The sequence below is a fragment of the Gopherus flavomarginatus genome, chromosome 5 (genome assembly GCF_025201925.1).
Source record: "Gopherus flavomarginatus isolate rGopFla2 chromosome 5, rGopFla2.mat.asm, whole genome shotgun sequence".
NCBI classification, from domain to species: domain Eukaryota; kingdom Metazoa; phylum Chordata; order Testudines; family Testudinidae; genus Gopherus; species Gopherus flavomarginatus.
This window is the reverse complement of record NC_066621.1, coordinates 13,550,404-13,573,330: the sequence shown is the minus strand read 5'-3', so window position 1 is coordinate 13,573,330 and position 22,927 is coordinate 13,550,404. Positions and strand designations below refer to the sequence as shown.

At 42.8% G+C, this 22,927-nt stretch overlaps 2 protein-coding genes across 2 annotated transcripts in view; both read left to right on the top strand.

The window, feature by feature from the left end:
- Positions 1–22,927, top strand: part of PFKFB2 (6-phosphofructo-2-kinase/fructose-2,6-biphosphatase 2) — a 334,000-nt gene that overhangs the window by 123,463 nt on the left and 187,610 nt on the right. The window lies entirely within an intron of this gene.
- LOC127051416 (interleukin-20-like) lies at positions 3,420–7,493 on the top strand. The gene is made up of 5 exons (XM_050953678.1): positions 3,420–3,479; positions 4,187–4,252; positions 6,605–6,757; positions 7,235–7,309; positions 7,416–7,493. The coding sequence occupies exons 1-5, from the start codon at positions 3,420–3,422 to the stop codon at positions 7,491–7,493; spliced, it is 432 nt and encodes a 143-aa protein (XP_050809635.1).

Genomic DNA, 22,927 nt, shown 5'->3' with positions numbered 1-22,927 from the left:
TTATTCTAGGGGGGGTCAGGTTATTGCCACTCATACTTCTGCACTGCTGTCTTCAGAGCTGAGTGGTGAGAGAGCGGTGGCTGCTGGCCAGGAGCCCAGCTCTGAAGGCAGCAGCACAGAAGTAAGGGTGGCATTACCATACCATGCCACCCTTGCTTCTGCACTGCAGCTGGCAGGGTGCTGCCTTCAGAGCTGGGCTCCTGGCCAGCAGCCACTGTTCTCTGCCCTCCCAGCTCTGATGGCACCGCCGCCTCCAGCAGCAATACACAGGTAAGGGTGACAATACCGAGACTCCCTGTTACAATAACCTTGAGGCCAACCCACAGCTCCCTTTGGGGTCAGGACCCCTACAATTACAACATCATAAAATTTCAGATTTAAATAACTAAAATTGTGAAATTTACGATTTTTAAAATCCTATAACCATGAAATTGACCAAAACGGACTGTGAATTTGGTAGGTCTCTAAATATAAAGATCATTCTGTCCTGAAGACAGTACTATTTGCCACTAGGTGGTTGTTTAAGACAGATGTCACCATATTAATCTCTCCTTTTGGCAAAAATTGCATTGACGCTGCTGGGTTGGGAGCTTTTCTAAGAAGTGGGTGGATTTTCTCTTGGCTGATGTGACCAGAACTCTAACTCTGATTCCAGTGAAAAGATGACCCAGGAATAATTATACGTCTGTGGGTAACTTTTTGGTTTGTTCAGAGCGTGCATCCAAAGGGCTGGCTTGCCTGAAAATCGGACCACTTATTCCGGTGCCTAAATGGGATCTGAGTTCTTCTGAAAATTTTGGCCTCACTCTGGATCTGGAAATTTCCCCTCACTGTGTGAGAACAAAATGCAAATGGATCCTAGCGGTGTGTCTATGCTGGAGCTGTCATTTCCAGCTTGAGTAGACATACCTGTGTTGGCTCTGAGTGAGCTAGTTTACTAAAAATAGCAAGGTAGCAGTCCCTAGTGCAATCCAATCCGAGACCCTACGTACATACCTTAGGGACAGCTAGTCCCTCCCATCACCCAGGCAGCTGCAGCCACACTGCTATTTTTAGCACACTAGCTTGATCAGAACTAGTGCAGCTATGTGTACCCAGGCTGGAAATGACACCTTCATCTTCAATGTAGACATCCCCTGAGTGAGGCAAGAAAGTCGCTGTCAGGCATCCCATTGTCTGTCCATTTGGACTGCAAATCTGAGGGCAAGGGCTTCCTTATAGCAGTGAGTGAAGGCCCCTCTGTGCATCATATGACTACCAGAACCTACACAGAAAAACGAACAGTTGCTGGGAGCAGCCTGGCCAGCTCTCATGATTTCCTTATGAGTCACGCAATTTCAGCTGGAGCCAATCTCACCATGACACCAGAAGCTCCAGCCTTCAGCAGTTCCAGCTCTGCTTCATATCTCTGCTGTGAAGCTCCATCCCCCACACAAACTCCTTGTCCCCTAAAGGAGTCCAGGGACAGCCTTTTTCCAGAAAGCCCCTGGCAGCACTATTCCTCCAAGATAGGAGGAAGCCACAGGAAGAGGAAAGGGATGGGTACTGTCAGCCCCCGGACGCCATCAGGTTCCTTATGATCTGCAAGTTAATCGACGTAACACCTATGCAAAGCCCTGCCTCTCCCCTGCAAGGGACAAAGGAAACTCCAATACTTTCCACTCCCATGTACAGGAATAACACCCGTGGGAGAGAAACTTGGCCCCTTTTATTAACCAATTAAGTCATAAAATTAGGAAGGGAAATCAAGTAATGGGAAAAGTGGGAAGAATTCCAAAAGTTGGTCCAGAGGTGTTTCCTCCCTACTCCTGCATAAAAATGATCAGCACTCTCCAGGTGAGATAGCACATCAAGAAGCAAGCAAATACGTATTACAGAATAAGGTAAGACACCAATATATTTGTTTGTCTATGCAGTCAATCCATTTGTTGTACCTGTCTACAATTCATATATTTATATTCACATGCTCTGCATAGGTATATATGTATATCCATGTATATATACATACATGCATATGCCTACATATCTGAGATCGTGTAATAAATAAGCTAATTTTCAGTGGTATCAAAACAACTAGTCAAGGTATCAAAATTATTTTTGTGGTAGCCCATACTTTCAGTTGCTCCTAATTTTTTGAGGGAAAAAACTTTTCTTTTGGATGCAAATATCTACGCTTGGTCTCAGCACGACTATCAGTCTGGGGAAATTTTCTGGCAATTGCCTCCAATCCAACTGCTTTTAAGTTCAAAACAGTTTGAAATATGTAATTAGGGCTACATGAATTTTTCCATGACAAATTTTATTTGAGAAGACACTTTTTTTTCATTTAAAATAAATTATGGATTTTTTTCAATGGTTGGACTGAACAAATCAAAAGGAAAGTTTTTGTTTTGATAAATTTCAAATCAGAATTTGTTTTATCTGAGTTTTGGTTTTCCTTCTTTCCCTTATGGAGGGGAAAAGAGAGAAATGGGGGGAAAACCAAAGAAAAGGGAGGAAGCCCAAACAAACAAAACAAAAACAAAAACCCAAGAACTGCAACAAAACAAAAATTTTAAATTTTGAAATAAATGAAATGAACATTTCAATTTACTTTCATTTAATCAAAGTATTTTAAAAAATTATAGGAATTTTTTTTCACCGAAATGGTCATTGCCTTTGAAAAGCCATTTCTCACAGAAAAGAAATTGTTAATTAAAAACTTTTAACCAGCTCTTAATATAACAGTGTGTATATATGTATGTATATAAAGCATGTGTGTGTGTATGTATGTGTGTATATATATATTGTGTGTGTGTATATATATAGCATTTATAAATATTCACGTCTATACTATATGTAATATACTATATATATTACGCATATATATGCACTCATGTTGTATGATTAATATGTAACATGAATCTATCTAATATACACTTGTATTTCCTTTCCTGTCCACCGAATACATTTTTTTCATAGAGATACTGAAAAAAATGTGAAAACTGGAAGTGTTCACGTGAATATGCCTTCATGAGGACTAGTGTCTTGGCTAACTGTTTTTAGGGGAGTAGATTTTAAAATTAAAAAAACACTCCTAGGCAAGCTCCTGTTCAGGTATTATGCTGAAGGGGGATCAGGGATGCAATCCTGTCCCATAGATGCCAATGGGAGTTTTGCTGTTAACTTGGGGGGTGAGAAGGACAGGAGTTCACCCTAGTACAAAACCCTGAGTCGCAGAGTGTATTTTTTAAATTGTGTAGATGAAGGATAATGAAGAAATATTTTCTCCTCATTGATCAGCTATCCCAGCCAGCCAAAGTTTCTTATTCTGCAGCAATATGAAGATCTCCTGCCTTTCCCTCTACCTCCTTCCTACAATGTGCTGGTTGTATTTGACACCAACAACTGGGAACAAAATCTTCCAATTTGGACCTTGCATGATTTCAATGAATATTAATGAAATTAGAGCCAGCTTCACAGCAATCAAAGCAACCATTGTAAGTATTGCCCCGTGCGCTGTAGCTGTAGAAAGGCCTGGGCAGTTATGGTTTGACCAACCAATATCTCTTTTAAATCGGTTATCTGAGGACCGGGTGGCTCAGAAGATTGCAATATGGAGCTTTAGTAGTGACTCGGGGACAGATTCTTCCTTGCTCCACACTTTGTGCAGTCATTTTCATCACCACGGGAGTGCAAAGTGGGTGTATAATGCTACCTTTCAGCTGTGTTAGCACTTTACACTGGTATAAATGCCAACACGAAGTGCGGGGTAATGGAGAATCAGGCCCCCAAAGTTGCCACCATCTGATGTCTCTTAAGTGACCCATTTGTGAAATGAGTTTTGGTGGTTCTCAGTTCAGTTCCTTGTGAGTTTAAAAAAACAAAAGCAGCCACACTCCACAGACAACAAAACAGTTCATTGGGCAGTCTCAGTAAAGTGGCCAAGGACAGAATGAGTCTTGGAGGCTGAACTTTTTCTCTCCCGCACTGATCCCTCCAAGTCAGAGATGAGATGTGTGGATGAGCATGCTGAACCTGAGTGTCAAGCAGATTTCACTCTCATGAGATCATCAATCACCAACATGTAATTGACTTTCAGTTTTTAAGAAGAAAAGCTCTGTTTATATGCTGTATGAATTAGCTGTCTGAACATCCTGGTAGCTAATATGCATTAACATCACTATATTTTTCTCTTTCTGTTTAGCAAGCCAAAGACGCCGTCCGAACCATAAGCATTTTGTCATACCCATACTCTCTGCACAATTTCACTGTAGGTACCATTATTGCCTTTGCTGAATGTATCCTTTACAGCTGATTTTAAGTGGGCCATTTCTCAAGGCTGACTGTAAGATTCCACAAAGGTGTGCATTAGTGCTGATTGAAAAGTTCCAAGGGAACATCATTCCACCAGAAAATAGTGTTTTGTCAACTCAGACATTTTCCATGGGAATGTGTTGATTTCAACAACATTTGGTATAGAAAAAGAAAAATTAAAACAAAGTGACCTTTTCGGAACAGAACATTTTGATTTTTGTTTGTTTGTTTCAGAACACATTTTTATTTCAAAATTTATATTATTTTATGCGATAAAATATTTTAAAATAGAAAAGCTGAAATTGAAATGAAACATTTTGATTTTATCAAAGTGAAACATTTTGATTGACCTGAAACAGTTTTTTAAATTTTGTTTCACAAGAAATTTAGAAATTGAACATTTTTGTTTTGATTCAGAATGAAAACAAATTTCAAAATAGCAGACTTTACCCTGAAGCAGAAATTCTGGTTCCCGTGCAGCTGCAGTATGAATACATGTACAGTACATAGCTACGTGGACTAATATGGGCTGGTTACATGAATTAAGAGAGTTGACTCCCTGCTTCTGTAGCCAGTTCTTTTGAAAACAAGATTTCATGTTGATAGTATTGGATAATGAACAGGGGACAAAACCATTTTGCTCAGTATATTACTGTAGTTGTATCTCTTTGGGTGTGATTCTCTTCAGCTCTCACAAGTGAAAGAGCCTCAGGCTAGATCAGCCTTTGGGATGGGAGGCTACTCAGAGGTGCTGCAGGAAGGTGTTGGTGCTGATAATTTATAAGTAGCCTCAGATGTATTAGAAGGTGTTGTACAGCTGGAGGTATCATCTTTTGGAAGAGACGCGTAGCCAAGTTCTTGGCTGCTTGTTGATATTAAAATCCTATAGAACTTTTCCTAAGAGGTACGGATGATAACCCTGGCAACTTGATCATATTCCAACTTGAGTAATAACCTTCTTCACACCAACATTTCCCTACCAATTTAAGTTGTTTTCCTCACATGTATTCTTCACTTGCTAGGAGATTTGAAAGTTTGTGTGTTTCCCAAGCTCCAGGCACATTGCAGCAATGAAGGGATGTATTTTCAAAAGGGCTGAGCACCCAACAGCTCTCGCTATTCACTACTGAAAGTCAGGCAACTTGTTTAGGTGCCTTAATGGGTCCTTGTCACAGGGTGGCTATGCCCCCTCCACACCCTCTCCCATGAATGAAGTCAGTCCAGTTCCCTTGTGCCAGGACAAGTGATCCCATTGGCCAATTAGGAGGGCAAGGCAGCACCTGGGGACTATAAAAGACTAGGGCAAATCAGAGACAGGGAGACCCAATAAGTAAGAGAGACCTGTTGAATCAGAGCTGCCTCAGTGGGAGTCAGGGGGCAGGTGAGGTCTGCCACAGACACTGTATGCTTAAGAGCTGGGAGAAAGCTGAAGGCAGGAGACAGCAAGAGGCGTTTGCAGGTTGGTGTCCCCAAGCCAGAGAGGCAGGACTGGAGGAGGCTGAAGGCAGGAGGAACAACAGAGGGAGTTACCTGCTGGCTCTGAGCCAGAACCGAGGAAAGAAGGCAGGGGAGCAGTGGAGGATCTTACCTGCTGATGTCTCCAGGATCATAGAGCTGGACGCAGAAGAGCCATGAGAGGGCTGGGGGAGTGAGGGATGCTCCCCTGGTAAAGACAATCTCCAGCAGAGAGGCTGTGAGGGCTCCCACTGGGAAGAGTAGAAGTTACACTCCAATAGGAAGGGTTGGGGTGGCTGTCCTGGTACAAGGACAGAGGAGGATGGCTGAAGAGACTGGGCATGGTCAAAGGTGCTGGTGTGTGATGTGGGGCATCATGAGACAAGATGTCGGGTGATCTTAATGACTGTTTGCACTGGGGTGAGAAATGAACTACATGTGTTTGGGTCTTTTGTTTGGATGGTGTTCCCAATGTCTGATTATAAACCAGCCCTGAGGAGGGTACATTTGTGTCAAGAGAGCTTGCGTAGAGTTACTGAAGACTCTGAAGGGGAAACTGAGGCAGGCGTGACTATCATGCTGTGGCCTGCTGCAGGAGAGTCACTCCAGGCAGGGGCTGCCCTAGGACAGTCCTCTTGGGAGCTGAGTGCTTTTGAAAATCTATCCTAAATCCATTGTAAACATTGTAGCAAAATGTATCAAACAGAATTTAAAAAAAAATTATCCATTCAACTGCCATGTTTAGCACCAAAGATGGCTGCATTTTAGTGATGGGTGAAGTGGTCACTGATTATAGGTTCTTTTATAGCACTTTCTAAAGCACTTAAAAAGAAAAGATACTATTTCTCTTAAGCCTGCAGATAGATGTTGTGTCATCCATCACCTGTTAAGATTCTACGTGGACAAGGTCTTCAAACACTGTGAGACTGAGGATTCTCATGTCAACCGGAAAATCAGCAGCATAGCCAATTCCTTCCTCAGCATCAAGAAGAAATTCAGACAATGTGTATGTCAGGTTTCAATAAATTCTGGTTATCTCTAAAATGTATGTTAAATCCATTAACATGAGGGATATGAACAAACTTGGTATAGATTAAATAAACCAGCCGGAATGTTTCCCGAGGTTACAAAAAGTTTGCTTAAAAGAGAGAGTTCATACCATTAGGGGCTTCAGCAATGAACAGAAGCATCAAAACACCATGAAAAGAATTGTTCACGTGTACTCATCACTGTGAATCTTTGAGATTTACCCTTGCACCACATAGCTCCTATTTGAATCTGCAAAATAGTATTCAATTGGGATCTTGAGCAAACCCTCGCTACGGGGCAAATTTCATCCTCGGATGAGGCAGTCTGATTTAAGGGAATGCCATATTTTGCACAGTTTAGCAAGAGCTAGCCTATAAAAGAGTCTCCATATTAATCAGAAAGCCACAGCTTATTAAAAGAGAAAAGCCTAATGAATTTGCTTTTATTTTTCTAGAATGAACAAAATGTGTGTGAATGTGGAGAGGAAGCAATAGAGAAATATAAACAAATTCTCACCAATTATGGACAGGTAAATTGATGAGACTTTATCCGCTAATGCAAAGACTCAGGTTCCTTTTCGCTCATTTCAAATTGCCGTCATTATTTACCAAATATTTCTTTCAATCTACTTCCAGCTGAACACTGCTTCTGCAGCAATGAAATCCCTTGGGGAGCTGGATATCCTGCTAGACTGGATGGAGAAGGCTCATTAGAGAACAGAATGCAATAACCAACATGCTATTTTTAAAGGTCCTTTAAAGTTGTTCAGCTGCCATGGTGATGAGTGGGGAATAAGGTCTAAATCCAACTTTCTTTGAGGGTCTTCCTGTTGATTTGAATTGGTAATTTAAATGTTTAGACATCATCTTGCATAAAGAACGAGTTATTTCAAGCTCACATGTGGTTTTTCAAATCACAGTACTTATATTCCTGATAAGCCTTGAAAGACTTTCTCTGCTATTAAGGGTAGTTTTTTTAATTATTCTTTTTAGTTGTGGTTAGATGAGTCTCTTGTAGCAATGCAATGAAATTATTGTTTAGATTGTGCGCTCTTTGGGACAGGGACTGTATCTTCATCTGTGTTTGGAAAGCAAACAGCACATTTTGGGAGCTACTTCAATCTAGATATTAGTCAAGAAGGATGCTTACAACCCTAGGGCTCCACTTACAAGACCCCTTCAGGTAGTGAACTCCCACTGAAGCTAGCAGGAGTACAGCCTGGGGAAGGCTTGCAGGATTGGTCCCTATAACAGGTAATGCTTATCACCATGGCACCTCTTCCTGGTTGTTCTGGGAATTAGCTCTGTCCAGCAGCAGAGCACTCCCCTGGTGGTGTCTCACTTTCCATCAAGACTGTTTGTGGGGACCTGTGTCACCCCCAGACCATGGCGTTCTCTTCAGGGCACAACCCTTCCGAGGCAACCAGCAGTCCTTTGCTCAGCCTTTCACCATAGTAGCGAACTGCAGCCCCTAGTTCAGCCCCTCATTCAGGGGCAAACTGCAGTCCAGGCTGGAGCTCTGCTTGCTCCCCCGGCCCTGCCTAGCACTGCTCTGTCCCAGGTACTTCTCTCTACAGACAACCAGGCCTTCTCCCTCAAGCTCCAGGGAGAGGCTGCCCTGCAGCCCTTCTTATAGGACCCAGCCTGGTCCTGATTGGCTACTTCTAAGCCTTTTTCTGATTGGCTGGGTTCTGCATAGCCTCTCCAAGGGCTGTTATTAACCCTTTCCCAGCCAGTGAGGGGCAGCTGCCCCATCACAGTCCCCTAATTTTTCTTTTTAAACCACAAAAGAATTACTATTATCTCTTGAAATAATGCTTAGTGTCATTGTGTCTCTACATGTGAAACCATTTTCTATGTAAGATAATTTATTCTCAAACAGAAAAAGAACTGTGTTCTTCCCATATGTATTATGTTATCTGCAAGACACTCAATAAATATATATTGTACTGATCAATTGCACTCATCTTAAATAAACATTATTCAAAATTATGCTAATTCTGCCTGGTCTGTGTTTGTGAAACTTCCCAACAATTACGTATCTGATTCTTGTTTGTGACTTATTTGATATGTTTTCTTTGATGATACACATTCAGTATTGCCAGCCCCACATATTCAGAATTCCTGAGTCAGTCTGTGATGGGGTGTCCACCTCACACAAGACTGGAAGAGGGTTAGTTGGCCAAGTAGAGCCAGGGAGCAGGGAATTGATTGACAGCAGGCTCAGCTGGGCAGGAACAGAGGCGGCCTATAAAGCCAGGACGCTAGCAACAGACAGGGGCAACAGTCACTCCCTGGGAGAAGGGTTTGGAGCTGGTACTCCCAGAGAAATTGGGGGAACTAGGAATGGTAGGAAGCAGTCCAGGGAAGGAGAAAAGAGGGCTCGGAGTGTAAAGCCCAGAACTGCTGGGTTAAGGGTCCCTGGACTGGAACCTGGAGCAGAGGGGAGGCCTTGTTTTCTCTACCAGCCACTGAAGGAGTGGCACCTGTGGCCAGGGCCGGTTCCAGGGTTTTTGCTGCCCCAAGTGGCGGGGGTGGGGGAGAAAGCCACATTCACGATCAACGGCACTTCTGCGGCAGCTCCATCGCCGCTGCTTCATTCTTCAGCGGCAATTCGGCAGCAGGTCCATCCCTCCGAGAGGGAATGAGGGACCCGCCGCTGAATTGCTGCTGAAGAGCCAGACGTGGCTCCCCTCTCCGTTGACCGCCCCAAGCACCTGCTTGCTGCACTGGTGCCTGGAGCCGACCCTACCTGGGGCAGTGAATGGGAAGAATGCCTAGGACAGCTCAAGGAAAGACTTTGATATACCCCAGAAGGGGGGAACACTGAGTGAGCTGGCTGGAGGGCTGAGTCATGAAGCAGATGCTGTGGTTCCTGGAGTGAGAGAGGGGCTGCGAACCAGAGAGCGCGATAGAGTGATGGTGTGCAACTGTGGGAATGGGCTTTGACCTGATGAGCTAAGCCAGAGTCACTAGGAGGAGGTGCCATCCTAGCGGTGAGTGGAGTACTCTGTCACACAGTCCCAATGAGATTGCTTTTAAAGCCATGACACTCTGAAAAATAATGAACGCAGGATTCATATTTGCCTTCTCGGTTTTATGCCTTTAGGTGTCACGTTTTTCAAACTTTTGACTCCAGTCATAAGGGCTAGAAACTTTATTTACATGAAAATGGAGAGTCTTGCATAATTATGACTTTAGGAGCTGGAATTAAAAAATCAGCTGCAAGTATCATAAGACTTACTATGAAGTCACAAGAGTTAGCAATGGTGCATATTATAAGGTCCTATGCATTGCATATGGCTTGTTTCTCTGTCAGCTGCATCTGCGAAGGGAACAATACATAAGAGGTAAAATTCAGCTTGTGCAGCTTTGCTGCTCTTGAGTCCCATAGAAGAGCTCAGAGTAGAATTTAGGTGAGACTTAAGTGGTACACAGATGTTTGTTGTGGTTACATGGGGGATTTGTCCGGGGAAAAATTTCACACACTGCAATTTACAGTATATGCATTCAGTATGTTTTCACATGGATTATTCATTGACTTGCAATGGGGGAATTTGTTCCTGAGGGATGCATACCTGGAGGATGGCATTGTCCATTGCAGCCTTATACAATGGCCATGAAATGTTACCTGCCCTGAGAGAAAAAACAGCTCGTAATCCTTTACTGTGATGCTGATCACAATGGAAAAAATGAATATTTCACTCATCCTTACTAGTCCCTAGTCAGGGAGTGGGTGCAATGGTCTGACAGGTAGGGCTATAAAGGTGACTAAAATAACTACCTAGTGATGTCTGTCCTGTGCAGGAGGTATTTATTACACATTTGTAAATGAGCCAGATTCATTCCAACCACACAAAGCCTGAGTATCTGGGGTCTGTGCAGGTAGAGTGCAGAGAGGTCGTGGAGATGGATCTCACCTTGTCCCAGCCTAGGTCCAGTGTACCAGGCTGCCATGCAGTTCCCTTCAGCTGTTATTCCTGCTAGGGGCTGGAATAGTGGCCAGAGCCCATTGGTGCCAGTTGCGTATGATACTGGTGTCGCTGATAGAAGGGAAGAAATAAGCGATTCCAAAGAAGTTAAGGATGTTTAGGTGCACATCACAGGTGCTGCAATCTGGAAACCAAAAGGAGATTTTGATGCATTTGTCTGGAATGTTTAGCTTCGGCTTGCTGCTGTTGATTTGTAGTCTAAGGTTGCCACTGTATCTCAATGTGTTTTTTTTTCCTTCTAAGGGGAACGAGGAAGCAAGTCACTTTAGTCTCCAATGGACAGGACTGCGAAGATGGGCACTCTCAGGAAATGTTTTGCCGGGCATTTCTTAAAGTGCTTGATATCCTTATGCAAAATATATAAACCTTTCCAAGATACTGAATGTAAGCCAAGTGAGGAAATGGATGGTAGACAGCAAAGCAGAAATCCCATGGGGATTCCACCTTTAATTTCATTTCCTTTTTCTCACCTGTATATAAATGGGAAGCAACCTCAGCGTTGGAGAGATGATATATGACAAGACAAGACAGAACACATCTTAAAACAAGGTAACAGATTTTTTTCCTTTATATCCTTTTACAGTACTAGCTCTGTGTAGTTCATGTACATAATTATCCATAAACACATCAGTTAAGTATAAACACGCATTAGACTGATGCACTAGGTCAAATTAAGCCTTGGTGTAACTTCAGTAGAATTAAAACAGATGGATTTGTTCCACTGAATATAGGACTAGACACTGTCTGTCTCTCTATGATACTTATATGGCCCTCTTCACCATAGTATCTAAAAACTTCACAATTTCTGTTATATACTTATGGTCACAATGCCTCTGTGGGGTAGGCTAATGCTGTTGTTCCCATTTTGCAGATGGTGAACAGAGAGACTGAGGGCTTATCTACATCAAGGACTACCCTATGAATGTTTATTGGCATAGCCATCTTGTTCAGGGGTGAGAATAAGCCATGCTCCCAGCCAGCATAGCTATGCTGCAAACTCCCTGGTGTAGGTGCAACTATGCTGACAAACAAATGCTTCCATCAGCATAGTCAACGTCATTTGGGGAAGTGCCATTACTGTGTCAGCAGAAGAACTCCTGCAGGGATAAGCTGCGTCTAGCTGTATTGGCAAAGCCTGTATAGTATAGACCAGTGGTTCTCAATCAGGCTTACATGTACCCCTGGGGATATGCAGAGGTCTTCAAGGGGTACATCAACTCATCTAGATATTTACCTAGTTTTACAACAGGCTCCATAAAAAGCACTACCCAAGTCAATACAAATTAACATTTCATACAGTGACTGGTTTATTCTGCTCTCTGTGTACTATACACTGAAATGTAAGTATAATATTTATATTTCAATTGATTAATTTTATAATTACATGGTAAAAATGAGAAAGTCAGCAATTTTCAGCAGTAGTGTGCTGACACACTTCTGTATTTTTATGTCTGATTTTTTAAGCAAGTAGATTTTAAGCGAAGTGAAACTTGGGGGTACGTAAGACAAATCAGATTCCTGAAAGGGGTACAGTAGTCTGGAAAGGTTGAAAACCACAGGTGTAGCATAGCCCTTAACTAATGGGCTCTGTAATATGGACTCAGCCTTATTTCGGCATCTTGCACCCCCTCCATTCCTTATCTAATCCTTCTCCCCAAGTACCTGCAGAACAAGGCCACCTCACCATTTATTTTTAAAAGTCTTAATGCTTTGTGTAAAATGTCAATAAAATGACTCAGCCGCATGAGAGGCAATGGAATCCTATGAAGAGGGTCCCAGACCAAAAGAGGACAGAAGTGGTGGTAGGCTTTATTCTGGTGTACTCCAGGGGGATGAATTTCAACTTCATTCCACCAACTCATCCACTTGCCTATCTCCATCACACCATTAATCATGGGGCAGTGCCTAACTCACCAAGTTTCTGTTCCTCCCAGGGAGGAGGATGAACTGTGACAATGTCATACAAGGAAATAAAACTTTAAGGTGACAAATTCCCTAATCGCTTTCCGGGGGTTTATGATGTCTCAAAAAAAAGTGGATGCATTCATAGCTTTAAGTGTTTAGCTGTGCCTCATATTCCATTCGGGACCTGCTTCCATTGAAATAGATAGCATGTACAGATGCTTAGAGAATTTGGTTCAATGAGGTTGAATTTCCTTGTGTGACACTGTTATGGGATTCTGAGGTGTTCACTCTCCTTCCTGAGGAGTAACAGAATCTTGGTGCCTCAGCATGGGGGGGATGAACAAGACACCTCTTTAGGTCCCTTCCAGCCCTTTATTTCTATGCAGTCTCCTAATTTCAGATCCCGGTGTGCATATTGAAATACAAGCAAGAAACAGTCAATAAACCAAACATTTCTATCACTCCTTGAAATAATTGGCATGGTTCCTGCATCTGTTTCTCTCTGGCTTTCCTTCCATTCATCCGTCTATTTAAGTTCAGGGTTACAAATGTAGAAGTGACGTCTAAAGGGACATGTCAGTGGCACGTTGGTAAATGGATGAATTGAAGTGAGTCTATGTGAATGTAGAGAATGTCTTAGCAGGTGTAACATTATGTTGGAAGGAAAGGAGGGACGAAGATGGGTTAGCCTACAGTAACTTAATCTCCCTCTAGACACAGGACTCCACTCTGAATTTGAACCCCAGTGTTTACAGCATTAGTTTTCTATGTTGCAAAATAATGATTTGACTATGTAACCCAATGAGCAATGTTTTATTTCCTACTGAACAGTTGTCACAGCTAGAAGAGAGTTTCTGTAACCTGCAGAGAAATGAAAAGTTCTTGCCTCTTCCGTGTCATCTTTGCAACACTTCTGCTGTGTCTGAAACTCAGTGCCAGCCTCAAAAGACTCCACTCGGGCCACTGTGTGATCTCTGTTAATATCCATGAAATAAGGCACAGCTTTGCAGCCATTAAAGAAATGACTGTGAGTATGGACTGTTTGGAAATGCATCTGCAGTGGTAGCTCAGAATCATGCTGAGCAGCGCTATTGAAAGATCACTTGTAAAAGCAAACCTTCCCACAATGACATGTCTATCTGATTATTTTTATTTCTTTCCCCCTCCTGTTCAGCAATCTAAAGATGAACGTACTGGCATCAGAATCTTACACAAATCATATTCTTTGCAAGACACTGAGGTACGTACAACCTCTGTCTACTGGCCAGGTGAATTTGGAGATGGGGAAGATGGAATTTGAGGGATAACAGCCTTTGAAAGAGGGTCTGGCTTGGATTCTTCTCCACACCCTGTTACTTAGTCTTGATTTGTACCTTCTTTGATGCTCAAACCTCCCTATCTCTCCGCACCTCTCCCTTCCCCCCCAAATCGGTCTAGAATTCATTGAGGATCCAGCCCTAGTGACCATAAAGGAGTCAGGTGCATGGATACTATGGTGAAGGGCAGCAGTTTAAAACCCTAAGATACAATACAGAGCACCTGTTGTACATTTTGCTGTACTGTGCTCATTTGCAGTGTAGTGACCTTATTTAGTCCTACTAAAGTCAAAGGACTACTTATGTGAGTAAGAACTACTTGTATGAGTGAGGGTCTAGGACAGGGATTGGCAACCTTTCAGTAGTGGTGTGCCGAGTTTTCATTCATTCACTCTAATTTAAGGTTTCGCGTGCCAGTAATACATTTTAACGTTCTCAGAAGGTCTCTTTCTATAAGTCTATAATATATAACTAAATTATTGTTGTATGTAAAGTAAATAAGGTTTTTTAAAATGTTTAAGAAGCTTCATTTAAAAATAAATAAAATGCAGAGCCCCCCAGACCAGTGGCCAGGACCCAGGCAGTGTGAGTACCACTGAAAATCAGCTCTTGTGCCGCCTTTGGCACCCATGCCATAGGTTGCCTACCCCTGGTCTAGGACTAGATATGTGGATTCTTTGGGGCAGGAAGTTAAGTGGGGCACAGTTTGCTGAGGGCTAAATTTATACATGTGTAGAGGGTTAGCATAAGACCAATGCAACATTTAAGTCCTTGTGTAGCATTCCATCCGTATACTTGGGTGTCATGTAGACAGATGGCTATGTAATACATGACTCCTTGGTTTTAACAAGGATTTTTGCCCTATGTAATGAGATGATTTTCTTTTTAGCCAGTGGACAGGTGTTGTTTCCTTCGTCGCTTGCTAAGATTTTATCTGGCTACCGTTTTCAATCACTGCAAGGCATCCGGTCCCCTCGTCAGCCGGAAGGTCAGCAGCATAGCCAACGCCTTTCTCAGCATCAAGAAGGAGCTGAGGCTCTGTGTAAGTCAGAGGGACTGGGCCAAATTCTGCTCACAGCCATGCCAGTGCAAACTTGGTGTAAAGCCGCTGAAGTGAATAGAATCACTCTGGATTTACAGTGAGGTAGAAAATCTGGCCAATAATATATAGAACAAGTTCTAATTATGGGCCAGATTCCACCCCCGTTACTTGCCCTGAGTAGCTCCTTACTCTAGGAGGAATCCCACGGGATTACTTGAGAAGTATGGTACTACTCAGTGTGAGTAAGGGTAGCAGAACTTGGCTCTACAATGAGGTATTGTTCATGCCTGTGTATCTGTCATTAATTACCTTCCCTTTATCCCTGTCCAGAATGAAGTCAGCATGTACCACTGTGGAGAGGATGTGAAGCATAAATGTGGACAAATCCTGAGCCAGTATGAAAAGGTGAATCACTCTTTGCTTTCTGATATAGCTAATGCATGTGCAGAGAGCTTCTCGTGCTGGAAGCAGGAGTCTGGCTTTATTATATGACAGCTGAAATGCTGCTGACTTGGGATGCTATCTTTCCTCTCTGGATTACCTCTGATGGGAAGTGCCCTGTGAGACTCTTGGGCGTGGTCTACACTAGGGGGGGTGTCGATGTAAGATAGGCAACTTCAGCTATGGGAATACCGTAGCTGAAATCAAAGTATCTTATTCCGACTTACCTCCCGTCCTCACCACGCTGGATCGACGTCCGCGGCTCCCTGTGTTGACTCCGCTACTGCCGCTTGCTCCGGTGGAGTTCCGGAGTCGACAGGAGCGTGTTTGGGGATTGATATATCGCTACTAGATGAGACGCGATATATAGATCCCCCAAAAATCAATCGCTACCCGCTGATACGGTGGGTAGTCTGGACGTACCCTTGCTCTGCAGCTGCCCATGCTGTAACTATTCTGTGTTATGTAAAAAGGCCATTAGTCCTCGGAGATGTCAATGTGTTGAGTTCCTCTAGGTAGCACTCACAGACTCTTCAGAGCAGTGCGTGTTGTTTGGGGTTATCTGCTCAGTGTCCCTTCCTGGATCCCTTGTTCTGATCCTATGACCTTCACTCTCAGCCTTATTTTTTCATTGTTGATTCCCCAGGCTTGGTTGATTTCTGGGTTATGTGGCCTCACCCTCACTGGGTAGGGAAGACCTTTGTTGCTTTGGAGGAGCTCTGCCTCCCAAAGCCAGTCATCAAATAGGCTGACACCTTTCACCAGCACTAAAATTAACTTTAAAATAAAAAAAGAAAAGAAGATGAAACAAGCAGCTGAGGTTCAGTGTGAGGATGGGGAGGGGAGGGAGGGCGTGGGTGAGCGCACGCACGCGCATGAGATCACTTGTGAGAGTTATTTTCATCGTTTGTCAGAGTGGCAACTGAATATTTATTGCTATCTTGGTTGCAGACAGTGATTCTGGGGCCTTGTTGGGAAATCAAATGGCCCTTTAAAAATGAGCCTCTGTTGTTATAACTGCACTAGCTGTTAAGCAAGCAATTCTCTCTGTTCCCTTTCAGATGGACGTAGCCTCTGCAAGTCTGATGGCTCTTGGGGAGCTAGATATCCTATTGGACTGGATGGACAAGGCTGATTAGATGGAAATCTAGAACTGCCATCCTGCAGGGCTCCATCTTGCCACCTTAGGAAAACTCCCATTGAATACAGCATGAGTAAGACATAGGATTGGGTCCTAAATCAGGCTCTCTATAGAGTTCTTTTATGGCCTGAATTCCTGCTTCCGTTGAAATCAATGGGAGAGTAACTGTGAACCTCAGTAGGAATGGGATCAGGCCTTTCAACAGCAGAGCTGAGGGTGCCCAGCACCTCACAGGGAGAAGGCACTCAGCACTCTGCATGATCACACCCAGAACCTCTGTGGCGCCAGTCCAACAAATGCAGCTGTGTAACTTGAAGCATGTGAATAGTCCTCTGTGCTTCTGCTTAAGTGTTCAGCAGGATGAAGGCCTGTGGGCCCAGTTCAGCCCAGGTGTAACTCTCAGGTCTAATTAAGCTATGCGACCCAGTTCTTGTTTTACCTCGTTTTTATCATGCCATGCAATTGGCTTTTATAATTTCTTATGACAGAGAAATATTTTCTGCAGTGCAGACTTTTTTCAGTTTTTATTATTTATTAATTTATTTATTTGTATTAATTTTATTTATTGGTCCTCCAGCTTAGTGTTGTTCTGGGCTAAATTTATATACAATGTACCTTTAACTTACTGGTAAAGCCAGCAAGCATGGTGTGCTCCCCATTTGTGTTATATTTGTGGGGCATCGAACAAGCGCGTATTGTACGAACCCCTCTCACTTTTCCTAAATAAAAAGTACTGGAATGACAATATTGTGCTTAGCCTGCATGCGAAAATGTCCCTTAGTCAAACCCCAAACAATACAGCTGATTAATAACAGCTTGTGATTATACAGAACCATCCATTCAAAGAGGTCAAAGCACTTTACAAACACAAATGAATTAAGCATCCCAAGAGCCCTGTTTAGGCAAGGTAAGATTATCCCCTATTTACAGGCGAGGAAGTAGAGGCAGAGGAGTGAATTGACTGTTTAAAGTCAAAGAAGAAGGTTCTGGCAGTGCTGGAAAAAGAACCAGGTGTCCTAACTTTCATCCATTGTTTTAAACATAAGTTCATCCACTAGTGTCCCCCAAATGTCTCCACTCATGTCTTCATCTAACCAATCAAAAAGTGGCCGCCTAAAGAAGTAGCACTGACATCTCTCATCTGGGTAGGCATTCATACCACTTTCATCACTATGGTATCCGAGTTCCTTCCTTCTATAATGCATTAATAAATGAGTCAAGATGAACCCAGTTTCATTTATTTAGGGCATCCATGAGAGCATGCTTCCTATGCAGCCCATAGGCATTTTGTGGTTTCAAGCCTGTGGTAAGTGTGTGTAACAGATTAGCACAGGCATTTTGCCAGAGCACTCTTGTAATTTGTGTTCCTGGTATCACTGAATGTTTAGGATGCTGAAATTCCCCCTGCTGAACTTGTCCTAGGCTGGAAAGTTCAGTTCAGGGGTGGGAGCAGCATCCAGGGTTTGGGTTTGGCCCATTTAGTTCTGCAAAGGAAAAGCTTCTCTTCAAAAACCGTCTAGAGTAAGACATGCCTCCCATACCAAAAGGCTAGGCTGCTTTTCCTGGGACAAGAAGAGAATGATCTTTCCTTGCCTCTCAGTTTTCAGAGACTGCTCGGATGGCACAGTGACTAGGATGGTTCCAGCAGCTAAACAGACGGTCATCCATCAGATCCACTTCAGCATTGCACATAACCTCATGAGATAGAGACTTGCATTTTGCAGTATCTCCTTTTCTCTGGGTAACTGGCCAGTATACTCCAATGGTCACCAAGCCCTAGAGGAGGGAATTTGAGGGAAAGGACACCATATTTTTATCAGCATAAGAGGACAGTCATAGACATTTGTATAACTGAGTGATTTTATTTGTTTCTGTTCAGTGTGGCCAACTCCTGTGATTTTATTGTGATTCTCATGAGTTTATAGAGATTATCACTTTTTTTAGTGTTTTTCTTAAAACCCCGGCTGCTGGAATCATGCTATTGCATGAGATTCTCAGCTTTAATTTAAAAAAAAAAAAGTTTCTTGCCTGAGTGGATGAAAAAAACCTGGAAAAATAAAGCAAGTGCAACCTCACAGCTGAAAAGTCGGAAGACAAGTAAAAAACCTAATATTTATTTTTAAAAAAACCCTCATTTTTAAACTCACATGATTTGGGGGACTGGACTCAACTGGGATTTTTGAACATTTGGGGTTGGCAACACTGTTAAGAGACCCTACACAACCACCCACAGGAGCACTTAGACAGGACTTTACCAATTAATACTCCCAGACACTGAAGCCTTTGGAAAGGGCTCAGTGCCCCGCACTGGCCTCAGGGACTGCAGTCAGCACCATTAATAACATTGTCAGTTCCTAGCATTAAAGTGTTGAGGTTCATCTGAGCCTCTTTTTCACGCCCTGCCCCTCTCTTCCCACAATGCCTCACTCTTCATAGGCTGATAAAGTATCTTCCAAACCAGAGGACAACCCTGGTCATCAAAGTCTTCCCCACCTCCGCTGCTCCATTGGTTGGCCTGCTGCTGGCAAAGGAAATTTCTAGTGAGGCCATAGAGGTGATTTTCAGTGGCTCTTCCCTGCAGGAGCAGTGAGGAGAACAAGAAACCACTTGGGGAAGACTCTGTTTTACAGAGTTGTGTAATTCTATCCAGGACATATGGAAATAAGCTTCCCATATCATTAAACAGAAGTTGCCTAATGCTTGTGATTTCATCACTGTCAGCCCAATCCCAAGAGAATCCAGCAAAGACCTCATCCATCCTGTGTGCATCTAGGCTGCACTGCCTCTCCACGTACGTGTTGGGTCCTTATAGCAGGTGCAGTTAGATTTTTAACTGGAGCCAACTGAATCGTTTGCTGCAAAGAAGGCTCTTTTTTTTTCTGTTTTCAAACTGACTCCGATTTCTGAGGATGCCTTTGCTACTCACAAGTGTTCGTGTGAACGCGCTTCACGCTACCTGGGCTTTACTCTGATTCGTTTTAAAAAGGAAAAGCTTAAAGCCGAAACATTCCCAAACTCAGACCAAGTCCTTCTGGAAGTTCAGAAAGAAGGAGCAGGAATTGTCTCTTTGTTCTGAGTTTGTACAACATGCCCAGAGCTCCTGCAATATAAACAGCGCAAGCTGTTAAGATGGATAGATAGATGATTATAACTATTAAAATCCTATTTGAAATGTTCTTATATATAAATCAGAAATGAAACACAACATGCAAGATATTTTTAATCATTTTAAGGAAGCCTGTGGTCATAATTTGCCTTGAAAACTCCTCATTCTCTTTTAGATTAAAAGTTCCTGTAATTATTGTGGCTAAGTCAGCATTTCTATCCACCATATCCCAACCCCATTCCCCACTGTGGTATATAGACTCTATACAACCCTGCTGTTCCCACATGGGGTCCAGTCCAACAGCCCTTACTCACACAAAACAATTCTTACTTGTGTAAGTAGCCCCATTGACTTGTGTTGACTTCATTGGGACTATGTAGTTGACTAAAAACTATCCATATGAATAAGGGTTGCAGGATGGACCATTATTCTCTACTAGACATTGCTGGCATTGTGGTCATCTCTGAAGTTAAGGATACGTCTACACTACAGGATAAATTCGAATTAGCTTAAACTGATTTTATAAAACAGATATCATAAAGTCGATTGTGCGCGTCCACACTAGGCACATTAATTCGGTGGTGTGCGTCCGTGGTCTGAGGCTAGTGTCGATTTCTGGAGCGGTGCACTGTGGGTAGCTACTGTAAAATAATGAGGCCAATAACATCTATTTGCATCCACACTAACCCTAAATCGATATAGTAATATTGATTTTAGCGTTACTCCTCTCTTTTTGTAGGAGTACAGAAATCGATTTAAAGAGCCCTTTAAATCGATATAAAGAGCAGTGTAGTGTGGACGGGTGCAGCGTTAAATCAATTTAATGTTGTTAAAATCGGTTTAACAGCGTAGTGTGGACCAGGCCTAAGAGTCAAAAGTTAAAGAAATGATATAAAAATACTTTAAAAAAATCATACAACGTTGCCACCTAATGGCAATCCTGATGTTGCAATAATTCAAATTGAAAAGGTTAGTTGAGGGCAGATTTTGCGCTCAGAAGGGAACATGGGTTCAAACGTTGCTTCCTTTCCCACCATTGTAACTCCATGGATTTTCAGCTTATTGCTGGTGTAATTGAAAACAGGATCTGGCCTGTACACCCTGATCTACAGAGCTTCAGGCTAGATTTGCAAAGATATTTAGGCATTTAAAGATACAGATAAGCATCTATTGGGATTTTCAAAAGCTCCTAACTTGGTTAAATAATATATCTATCTATCTATATATAGAGAGGTATACCTATCTCATAGAACTGGAAGGGACCCCGAAAGGTCATCAAGTCCAGCCCCATGCCTTCACTAGCAGGACCAAGCACTGATTTTGCCCCAGAACCCTAAGTGGCCCCCCTCAAGGACTGAACTCACAGCCCTGGGTTTAGCAGGCCAATGCTCAAACCACTAACACTGTGGCTTTCTCATGGGACATAAAACAGCAGATATAATTTTTGCTGCTCTTCAAATACACTACAATGGTACACTACAAAAAGAGGCCTTATTGAAAACAATTGGAGTTCGGTACCTAAGCTGCTTAGGTGCTTTTGAAAATCCCAGTAGATGCCTCTCTGCATCTTTAGGTGCCCAAGTACCTTTGAAAATCTGGCCCTTACCGTACATCCCATTGGCTTTATCTTGCAGTAATTATGCATTTCTTTTAACTACAGATTTTGTTTGCAATGTGTTGCAGGCCAGAAGGTTTACTTCTGATTCTTTCCCTATTATCACAGAGCATAAAAGTGAACAGAAAAGTGTGTCATGGACCAGAGGATATTAGGTGAGAGCAGGTATGAGATTGTGGATTTGTACAACTAGGGCAGATTTGCGAAACATTGGTTGAGGAGAGTGATGGAAGAAGTTTGCATGGCCACTGCCAATGCTGGTACCACCTGGAGATAAGCAAAAGACTTCACTCTCAGGAGCTAGTCGCCTAGCATTATTTGTCAGCACTAAATTAACACAAAAATTCATTTAATATCTAGCTAGCTAGCTAGATTTCTTCATATGTAAACATTAAATCTGAATTTCTGGTCTCCTAAACTACCCTTTTTCTTCTTCAAATAGTTTCCCATGCCAAACTGGACCCTGCCTGTAGTTATCTCCTCTTATGCTGTGTGTAATCTGTCTTGTCACAATCAGGTCTATGTATTTTTTCCTTCCACTTGTCTCACTGTCAGCGTGCTGTACAATAATATCTCAATCCAGAATGGGAGTGTTCACTCCCATGTGCTTTGAGATCACTTCCCAGAGTCGGTGTTCAGCATTGCGGTGCCTGAGGGCAGCTTAGACGATTATATTCGTGACATGTTTCCTGTTTTCAAGTCAGAGCAACAAAACATGAATGGGGTGGTGACGTAATCACTTCATCTTCAGGTAAAGCTGCTTGTCACAGAATAAATCCAAATCAGATTCTTGATTCCTGAGAACAGTTCCAATGAAAGCAATGGGACTGCTTCTGTATTGGCCTGATCCAATGGAAAGTGAAAGTCTTTCCATTGACTTCAGTGGGCTTTGGATCAGCTAAGCAAGGGCTACAGGATTGGGCCTCACATATTGGCGGGCCACACATTCAAAGTCAGGACTAAATTCCTCTCAGGGTCCAAAACACTTAGTTCCAATGTTTTTGCATTAATATCATTCACCAGATTAAATTGATTTAATCCATAGGGAAGAAGGATGGTCTTGGGGCAAGTATCAGGAGGTAGCCGTGTTAGTCTGTATCCACAAAAATGACAAGGAGTCCGGTGGCACCTTAAAGACTAACAGATTTATTTGGGCATAAACTTTCATGGGTAAAAAAATGCACTTCTTTATACCCATGAAAGCTTATGCCCAAATAAATCTGTTAGTCTTTAAGGTGCCACCGGACTCTTTGTTGGTCTTGGGGCAGACACACAAATCTGGGAGTCAGCAGATCTGGCTTCAATTCTAGGTCTCAGGCTTCCTTGGGACATGTCACCTCCTCCCTCTGTGCCCCAGTTTCTCCCTCTGTGAAATGGGGATTGTATTGCTCCCCAACCATGGATGGGGGAGGGGTTGTGAGGCTTGACCCACTAATGTTGGTAATAGGCCTTGAGAAGTGCAGGTGGGGTTAGAGCTGGTTGGAATATGGTGCTTCAGTGAAGCTGAATCATTTTGTGGAGATGTATTGGTTTCCACAAAAGTTTTGTTGAGAAGGTTTTTAGGTCTAGGTGGAGTGGAGGAGAGGAAGA

Excerpts from the sequence above, each read along its gene's own strand:
- LOC127051416 (XM_050953678.1), top strand. The coding sequence starts at position 3,420 with ATGATTTCAATGAATATTAATGAAATTAGAGCCAGCTTCACAGCAATC. Across the intron at positions 4,253-6,604 it reads ACTCTCTGCACAATTTCACT|CCTGCAGATAGATGTTGTGT; the intron begins GTAGGTACCATT and ends ATTTCTCTTAAG. Across the intron at positions 7,310-7,415 it reads TTCTCACCAATTATGGACAG|CTGAACACTGCTTCTGCAGC; the intron begins GTAAATTGATGA and ends ATCTACTTCCAG.